Raw genomic sequence first — 9,842 nt, 5'->3', positions numbered from 1 at the left:
CTGATAAAAGAACTTTCATCTCAATTCAATCCTGGGCAATATAATATTGTCACGTCCATCTTATCCTGCTTCTTTTGAACCTCAAATGATCAACAATGATTATAAGGGTTATTTTTATCACTTATTTTTCAGATAGTGCATCAAATGCTAAACATCTTGCATCACGTTCATAGATTTGATGGGTTCAATTAATTAGCACCCAAAAAAATATTTATCCTACTTAATCTGTTAACTAGAATGAGAATTTATCGCCAAATACTTCTTTGGGACCAAACATATTTATTTTTAGAATAAGATCTTTATTTATGAATCTTGTTAGTTATCATTGCCCGTATCCATTAAACTATTTAGTCTAAAGAAAGGTTCTAAAACGTCCACTCTGGAGCATCTCAAACCAATTAATTAATTAATTAATGCATAATCATGCAGTTCTTTTTCCTTTTCCTTTTTCTCCTTATAAAAAATTGTTAAAAAAAGTAGTTTCCTGAAGAGAATTTTCTCTTTCACAGATTTATATCTAACACATCAGAATGGATTGCAACTGAAGCTATATCAAATAAAAGAATCTATCAGATCCATAATCAACCATAGAAACACAGATGGAATAATCTTCTTCTTTTTCTGATTTCTCCATTAGTTTATAGTGCTGCCGCCCTGCCCCTGTATAATTTGGGACATTTTGTTCTTGATACGGGGCAACAATGCTAGTAAAATAACAACATTGGCCATATAGATATTTCTCAATAGCATCAGTTCTCAATTTAATGGTTTGCCCCTTTTTTCAGTTTTTTAACATTAATGAAGTGACATAATATTAATCTTTAATATATAAAAGTGAAAGGGCTTTAAGATTTCTGTAAAAGGGGCTTGTCCTCAAACGTTACTAGCAAGACAAATAAAAACTGTTTCTGCTTCCTAACGAAAAATCATGTGCTCTTATTCACAATGGCCCCTCAAACTCAAACTCATCAAACAGAGAAGCTTGTTAAAGTTGCCAAGGAGGGCTTCGCTCTCCTCCACGAGTTCTACGGCTGCCCCAGGAAGTCTGAAGGGAGGCTTAATCCTACTGCACCAACGTACAGTCATCGTCATTATATCTACAAGAATAAACAGCCATACGTTTACCCTGGCCCCAAGTCATCACTGTCAGGGAGCCAGTCATCGATAGCAACCAGACAGCTCAATTCTATGGTGGCATGGAGATTGTGGATCATACTATAAGAAAAGAAATTCGCAGTCGCAGGGCTTTCTGATTAGCCTTGTTTTTCTTTCTTGTGTATGAAGGTACCTAAATCAGTAAACATGTATATACTCCACTTTGTACCAGTAGTAGTACTTGAAGCTTGCAGTTTAGTTTACCATGCACCAGCTTCATTGCCATGGTTAGAGGAGAGAGCAAGAGTCTTGTACTAGGTTGGCTTGCACTACTTTTAATTTGCACTAGCTCCTATAGACAATGGCGGATCTAAAAAAATAATTTACCGAAGGTTAAATTAGATAATAGTAAAATATAAAAAATTAAAATTTTGAATATATAAAATATTTATAATTAGTCTCTACGCATTTTTATATTTTAAAAATGTTATGCAATAGACTTATTATCAATATTATTAAATTTATTGTTTCTTATATAGACAACCAAACTATCATTTATCCTATCCGATTCCAAAGATGATCATTCATGAGTTTTATTACTGAAAATAGATTTTGTATATTCCACTCACAGTGACAATGTTCACACTCGGTTATCGTCCACATCCGCAAATCGGTTCTCGCTCGCGAATCCCCTAAATCAAAGAAACGACATAATTATTTTCCGTAAATTAGAATTAGAACTAAATTTATGCAATAAACTCGAAACAAACATTCATTCATAATTTACAACTCCTGTATTGATAGAATTACCAAAATACCCTCGAATCCGTAAATCATTAAAATACTTTGAAATCATAAGTCACCGAATTACCCTCGAAATCGTAATTACACCCTATCCTCAATTTCAGGAATTACTAAAATATCCACAGGCTCAGAAATTACAAAATCACCCCCAAATGTGTAATTACCGAATTGCCCTTGCCGGTCAACGGTGACCGAAATTTAGTCGACGCTGGCCGGGAAGCTCAAGTCTGAAAGTTCCAATAACGCTGAGTCTAATAGTGTCGGCGATGAGCTCCCACGCACAGCAACGACGTCGGAATCTAGCTCGGTAGCCGTGAAACTCCAACAATTGACCGGCGGCGAAACAGTGACTCCCAGTGGCTATGGATAGTCGGAAATGGAAGAGGGAGTCGTGGGGAACAAAATCCAACCGGTGGTGTCACCCAAAGCTGGCGAAAATCCCGGCGGAGCAAAGTGAAAAAGTCGCGGGTTTTCAAGCTTTGGTCGCCGATGTTCTGGCTGTTTTTCAGCGACGTGGATGGGACGGGTATGATGGCCGGTCTTCAAGCTTTAGATTGGTACCAAGCTTGACCATTGGGGTGGCCGGAATCGCAAGATATGGCCGAGTTGATTTCGGGTCAAACGGGGCGGGTTTTGGGTCTGTAGTTGGGTCGGTTTGGCAGCTTCCCTTCTCTCTCTCACGTGTGAGTATATTCCCCTTTTTTCCAGCTCTTTTCTTTATTTGTTTTAACTTTAACCGCCTCACTTTTTTTTTTTTTCTAATTTTCACACATGTTACAGACTCTCTTACGAAGATAAATGACATTTTTTAAGGACTCCGACACTTTCAAGGAAAGCTAAGTAACAGGGAGTAAAATGGATTTTCCAACAAAATTTACTACTTAAATACCTATTTAATTCATCGTGCCACTTTCTCTTCCTGCCTTATCTTAAAAGAGACTAAAACAAGTGAAAATATATTTTATGTTATGTATCCTGATTCTGTTTCTTATCTCAAATAATTTCAAGCTTTAATTCACTCCAGTGATATTACATTCATCCGTTTAATGTGAAAGTACTCGTCTACCTTTTACAACAGTTTATGTCACATCCTTGAATAGAGAAATTGGGATAATCTTTTAGGATGATTAGCAGCATATAGTATATGCTAAAATATTTGAATCGATAAGGTGTGTTGGACTGGAGTTGTTTGGGAGGGATACTGTTTGGGACAAATGCGTCGAAGGGACCAGGAATGACGAGCAGACATCTGATGGCGGAGTTCTGCGAACCGGTGTGTTCCGTTAAAGCCTGGCGCGTGGAAGAACAGGAGCAGAAACATCCTGCTCGTCCACGATGTTGTCGTCCGCGAGGCCAATTCCTATAAAAGGCATGAGGCCATTCCGGCTAGAGATCGAGAGGCGAGGAGACCCGGTCGACGGCAGTTGGCAAGACGTGCTCTCCAGCACGAGAATCTAGGCACAACAGCCGCACTTTCCCCAGAACCGTGGCGTAACACGCAAGGTCTCACAGAGCCGTGGCAGCCACGCTTTCCCCAGAACCGTGGCGTAACACGCAAGGTCTCACAGAGCCGTGGCAGCCACGCTTTCCCCTGAACCGTGGCGTAACACGCTAGATCCCATTTTTTGCCCATAACGCAGCAGTTGGAGTCCCATACCGTCTCGAAAAGAGCGGAAGACTGAGATTCAGAGGAAGCCTATAAAAAGGTAGCCAACGAAGGTAAAAGGGTTGGCATTCTTGAGAAAAGGGGGAGAAAACCACAAGAAACGCCATAAGACCTGTGGCAAGCTTTTCCCGAACCTTCATATCTGACTTGAGCGTCGGAGGGTTTGCGCCGGGAAAACAACCGGCGTACTCTGACTTATCTGTGTACGCAGGGACCTCCGGAGAAGAAGACTGGCGAGGAGACCTCCTGGTAGTGACGAAGTTGATCGAGCAGAGATCCTGATCGTAGAACGAGGAGAACCGGAATCTCGCATCAACATTTTGGCGCCGTCTGTGGGGATCCAGAGCAAAAAGCTTCTGTTGATAGCAAGAAGAGGGGGGGAGTAAGCGAAAGGCAATGGAGATAGGAGGAAGTAGCGCACAAGGGGGTGACATAAGGCTTAACGATTCCGTGACGCTGAGGGAGGTAATCAGCGAAGCACGGGAAAAAGTCATGTTCGACCGGATGGAGCGAATGGAAAAGCAGATGGAAACCTTGACAGCCATCCTGCATGAGCTGCGGAACGAGCGAAGGGTAACCCAAGAGGGAAGGGTGAGAGGCGGTGGAGCGGCACCAGGTACCGATAGTGCGGAGAGAAGTCAAACCGCTGGGAGATTTGGTGGTGAGAGAGGTAACGTACCTCTGCGAGGAGAATTTCATAGAGAAAGAGAGCAGTCCCCAGTAAGACAGACTTGTGACGGGGGCGACGGGGTGGTGAGTGCAGAGGAAACAGAACTGAGGCAACACTTACATGATGTAGAGCGAGAGCGGGATCAAGCTGCAGCGCGCGACCCTGGTCGCGCAGGACAGCTGGAGGAGGAAGTGCGAAGGCTAGCGCAAATAATTGATGACATGCAAGGGAGGAACAAAGCCCCTGGTTGGAGGATAATGCTGGACGGGGAATCACCGCTCGCAGCAGAGATCATGAGGGCAGTTATTCCGAGAGATTTCCGCCTCCCCGACCTCAGATACTCGGGAAGAACTGACCCGCTGATGCACATGGAGCGCTTCAACGACATAACGGGGGTACAGGGATTATCTCCATCCCAAAGGTGCAGGGTGTTCCCACTATCCCTTGAGGGACGTGCACGAGAATGGTACAGGAAACTTCCTCGGGGCAGCATAAAAACCTTCGAGCAGATGTGCCAGGAATTCGCAGAGCAGTTTAGTGGGGCAATGTCACCGGAAGATGACATGATGGAGCTGAAGAGCATGAAACAGGGGGAGCAAGAAACCCTTCGGGAATTCATCAAGAGGTTTCATCGGGCTGTCCTCGACTTGGGAGCCTTCAACCACCCTCAGGCGTTAAGGGGACTGAAAGAAGGGGTGAAGATAGGAAGGCTGTGGTACAATTTGAGAAGCCCAGCTATTCAAACGTATGCAGCCGCATACGAACAGGCTAAAAGAGACATCGAGATTGAGGAAGAGAAGGCTGCACGGATCAAGACAGACCAATTGGAAGGGTTAGGGAGGAAAGAGAAGAAAACATTACCAACTAATGGGCCGATCAGGAGGAGGGACCACCAGATCTCCGGTAGTGGAGCAGGAGGTAGGGTAATTGCTTACCAGCCTCATCAGAGGCCGCCACAGTATCAGCGCAGCAGGGCGCCGCCTCCTCGTTCCCCAGCAAGGGAGCCTTGGAGAAGACATGATCCGGCATCCGGCGATCTTCATCAACATTCCCACGGTAGCAGGACGAGCAGACCAGAAGCACTCCCACCGCCCCCAACTCACAGTGGGGCAAACAGAGAAAGAGCAGTGCATCTGGTCGACCAGAACCAGGACTATGGGCGGTACACTCCCTTGAAGATGCCCCTGGATGAGGTGTACGAGGCCATAAAGGGTCGAGGGCTGCTGCACCTCCCTACACCAATAACAAAGCTACCCAACAGGAGGGATAGAGGACGTTATTGTAAGTTCCATGGCACCCATGGCCATACCACAGCAGAGTGTAGAGATCTCAAGACCCAGGTCGAAGATTTGGTGAGAAATCGGTACCTGGATGAGTTTATGGATGGGACTTTCCCGATGGTGGCCACAACGGGTGAAGGGGAGCAGAGTGAAGGAATCTTGAGACGCGAGCCGCCCGCAGCGAGGGTGATAGCTGGGGGCCCAACGTTGGCCGGGGATTCGAACAGATCGAGAAAAAATTATGCCAGATACGCCATGACCAGTAAAGAGATACTCTTCAACACCCCAGCAGCCAAACGAGCAAGGGTCAGGCAAGTGCCAATCATGTGGACGGATGAGGATGAGGAAGGGATTCTATACCCCCACGAGGACGCTTTAGTCATCAAGGCTACGATCGCTAGCAAGAAGTTTGACCGGATACTGGTTGATACGGGGAGCTCAGTTGATGTGCTATTTAAATCAACTTTGGAAGAAATGGGAATAGCCGACCGGAAGTTGGAATACACCAACACCTCCTTGAAGGGGTTCGGAGGAGGGAAGCTGGTCCCTCTGGGCGTGGTCGAACTGCCTATCACAATCGGGGGCCCCCCGACAGAAAGAACAATGATACTGGACTTCGTCGTAGTGGATGAGGAAGGTCCTTACCAGATGATCCTAGGTCGGCCATTTTTAAGGATGAGCAAAGCGGTGCTGTCCAACCATTATCTGGCTCTGAAGTACCGGGTGAATGGGGTAGTCGGAGTGGTACGAGGAGACCAGAGGATCGCAAGAAGCTGCTACTCCTCGGCAGCAAGGGAGGCGATGCAGATAACATCCCTCGATACCCGAGTGGAAAACAAGACTGGCAGACAAGAACCCGTAGAGGATCTGGAAACAGTAAGCATGGGACCAGAGAACCCGGGAAAGACGATCAGAATCGGGTCGAGACTTGAGGGAGAGCAAAAGCAGGAGTTGGTGAAATGCTTACAGGCTCACGCCGACGTGTTTGCCTGGACACATGAGGACATGCCAGGGATTGACCCAGAGGTAGCATGTCATAGGCTGGCAATAAAGAAATGTGCTCGGGCAGTAAGGCAGAAGAGGAGGTGCTTCAACCAGGAGAGGTATGAGGCTGTAAATGATGAGGTGAAGAAGCTTCTGAGAGCAGGGTTCATTCGGGAAGTCAATTACCCGGAGTGGATATCAAATGTGGTGTTGGTAAAGAAGGCAAACGGCAAGTGGAGGATGTGTGTGGATTTCACAGACCTCAATAAGGCGTGCCCAAAAGACAGCTTCCCTTTACCAAAGATCGATCAGCTAGTAGATTCAACGGCTGGACATGGTCTGCTTAGCTTCATGGACGCATTCTCGGGATACAACCAGATCCCCATGTACGAGCCGGATGAGGAGAGCACGGCTTTCATCACTAACCAAGGTCTGTTCTGTTACAGGGTGATGCCGTTCGGTCTCAAGAATGCTGGGGCCACCTATCAAAGGCTGGTGAATAAAGTCTTTAAGCCCTTGATCGGGAAAACCATGGAGGTGTACGTGGACGACATGATCACCAAGTCCAAAATCCCGAAGGAACATGTCAGACATCTCGAGGAGACGTTCGAGCTTTTGAGGAAGTATAAGATGAAGCTCAACCCGGAGAAGTGTGCTTTTGGGGTCGAGTCAGGGAAATTCCTGGGATTCATGGTGAGCCATAGGGGGATTGAAGCAAATCCCGAGAAGATCCAGGCGATTGTGCAAATGACGTCTCCTCGAAACCTGAAGGAGATGCAGAGCCTCACGGGGAGGCTGGCGGCGTTGAGCAGGTTCATATCCAAGGCTACAGATAAGTGTCAGCCATTCTTTCAAGTGATAAGGAGGGGAAAGAAAACGGAATGGACCCCAGAATGCGAGGAAGCCTTCCGGAACTTGAAGCATTACTTGCAGCAAGCCCCGCTACTGTCCACACCGAGGGATGGGGACAAGTTGAATCTGTATTTGGCGGTATCTGATCGGGCCGCCAGTTCCGTTCTAGTGAGAGAGGAAGAAGGAATTCAGTATCCGATATACTACACCAGCAAGGCCCTGCTCGACGCTGAGACCAGATACCCAACGACGGAGAAATGGGCACTGGCCCTTGTGGTTGCTGCTCGGAAGTTGAGGCCGTACTTTCAAGCATTCCCGGTCTCGGTAATCACCAACCAGCCATTGCGTCAAATTCTGCACAAGCCGGATGCCTCTGGTCGGCTCGTCAAATGGGCTGTAGAGCTGAGCGAATTCGACTTAGACTATAAACCCCGCGCGGCGATAAAGGCCCAGGCAATGGCCGATTTCGTAGCTGAGTTCGCGGAGCCCGAAGTATGCTTGGGTCAGCAAGATGCAGATGTAGGCAACGACGAAACTCAAGTATGGCAGATATCTGTGGATGGGTCATCAGGAGAGCGGGGTTCAGGAGCAGGGATTGTCCTGGAAGGCCCAGAGGGGGAGGAGATCTCTTATGCTGTAAAGTTGGAATTTGCAGCCACAAATAACCAGGCAGAATATGAAGCCCTGATAGCAGGGCTGGAATTGGCTAGGGCCGTGAAAGCGGACAGAGTTAAGATCAGAACCGATTCCCAGCTGGTTGCGAATCATGTCAGTGAAAGATTCCAACCAAGAGAGGAGAAGATGGAACAATACCTAAGGATAGTCAGGCAGATGATGGGGAAGTTCGAAGCAGTGGAGGTGATACAAATCCCCAGGGAGCAGAATAGTCGAGCAGACATTTTGGCTAGGATGGCAGCCGTCGCCGACCCAAAAATGCCAAAGTCGGTCCCCCTAGAAGTGAAGTCTCGCCCGAGTATCGAGCAAAATTTGGGGGTGTTGCGGATAGAACAAAAAAGCTCGTGGAGGGACCCGATAGTTTCATACCTTAGAGACGGAGTCTTACCACCAGATAAGCTACGGGCTCGGAAGATTAGAGCTCAGGCCTCGAGATACACGATGATCGATGGGGTACTGTATCGACGAGGATATACATTACCGTTCCTTCGGTGTTTGGACGATGACGACGCGGATTACGTGCTGAGGGAAGTGCATGAAGGAATTTGCGGAAATCATTCTGGCGGGAGGTCCCTGGCCCACAAGGTTCTAAGGCAGGGATATTTCTGGCCGACGATGCACCAGGATGCGCAAAGGAAGACCAGGAGCTGTGCAAGCTGCCAGAGTTTTGCGAATTTCTCTAACCAACCACCAGAGAAGCTCACCTACATGGCCTCCCCTTGGCCATTCGCTCAATGGGGAATTGATCTGATCGGCCCATTGCCAAAGGGACGAGGAGCAGCAACACATGCGATAGTCGCTATAGATTACTTCACGAAGTGGATAGAGGTAGAAGCCCTTAGCAGGATCACAGAGAAGAAAACAACAGACTTCGTGTGGAGAAACCTGGTCTGTCGATACGGGATCCCATATGCCTTGGTAACGGATAATGGCAGGCAGTTCGATAATCACAGCTTCAGGGATTTCTGCCAGAACCTCGGGATAGAGCTGAAGTATTGCTCGCCTGCTCACCCTCAATCGAATGGACAAGTAGAAGCAGCCAACAAGACAGTCAAGAGGCTTCTGAAAACCAGGCTCGGAGCAAAAAAGGGTGCGTGGGTTGACGAGCTGTCAGGTGTGCTATGGGCATACAGAACAACCCACAAAACCGCAACGGGGGAGACACCGTTCGCTTTGGCTTTCGGACATGAAGCGGTCGTGCCGGCTGAGGTAGGAACGACCACACACCGGACAGATCATTTCAATGAACAGGAGAACGACGAGCAGATATGTTTGAATCTTGATCTGCTAATGGAGAGGAGGGAACAAGCAGCCGAGCGATCAGTCACTTACCAACAGAGGGTTGCTCGGTATTATAACCGGAAGGTGAACATACGGCAATTCAGGGTCGGAGACTGGGTACTGAGAAGAGTGAATCAGAGCACCAAAGATTCGACTCAAGGAGTGCTGGGACCGAATTGGGAAGGGCCGTATAGAGTCAAGCAGATAGCGGGGCCCGGAGCTTACAAGCTGGTTCGCGCGGACGGCCACGAAGTGAAACGCCCATGGAACGCAGCACACCTCCGAAAATACTTCCAGTAAGACTTGCTCACATTTTAAAGCAATTTCTGCTCATGCTGTCTATCTTTTATTTTTATGTTTTATGTCCGAACAATTTCATGTAAGTCAAATCCTGCCATTAATGTAACATCGACGAATTTTATTCGCTTGAAACCGAAAAAAAATCCTAAGGCATGCAAAGGCTCGCCAAGTCTCAAAGCCTGTCTTATGGCGAGACAGAAGCCAAGCATGCCAGGATCTGCTCGGCCACGAGAAG

The 9,842-nt window shown here is 47.4% G+C and overlaps 1 protein-coding gene and 1 long non-coding RNA gene across 2 annotated transcripts; one reads left to right on the top strand and one right to left on the bottom strand.

The window, feature by feature from the left end:
• Positions 1–654: 654 nt before the first annotated feature.
• Positions 655–2,574, bottom strand: LOC112098181. The gene is made up of 3 exons (XR_002905287.1): positions 2,064–2,574; positions 1,725–1,787; positions 655–1,465 (listed from the first exon to the last, which is right to left on the bottom strand). It is a non-coding gene; the product is annotated as an uncharacterized LOC112098181 (long non-coding RNA).
• Positions 2,575–6,316: 3,742 nt separating this feature from the next.
• On the top strand, positions 6,317–9,607 carry LOC112096435. The gene is made up of 2 exons (XM_024179860.1): positions 6,317–8,854; positions 9,278–9,607. The coding sequence occupies exons 1-2, from the start codon at positions 6,317–6,319 to the stop codon at positions 9,605–9,607; spliced, it is 2,868 nt and encodes a 955-aa protein (XP_024035628.1).
• The last annotated feature ends 235 nt before the right edge of the window (positions 9,608–9,842 follow it).

The sequence above is a fragment of the Citrus clementina genome, unplaced genomic scaffold, assembly GCF_000493195.1.
Source record: "Citrus clementina cultivar Clemenules unplaced genomic scaffold, Citrus_clementina_v1.0 scaffold_9, whole genome shotgun sequence".
NCBI lineage: Eukaryota > Viridiplantae > Streptophyta > Magnoliopsida > Sapindales > Rutaceae > Citrus > Citrus x clementina.
The sequence above is the reverse complement of the archived record's forward strand: the minus strand, read 5'-3'. Positions and strand labels throughout refer to the sequence as shown.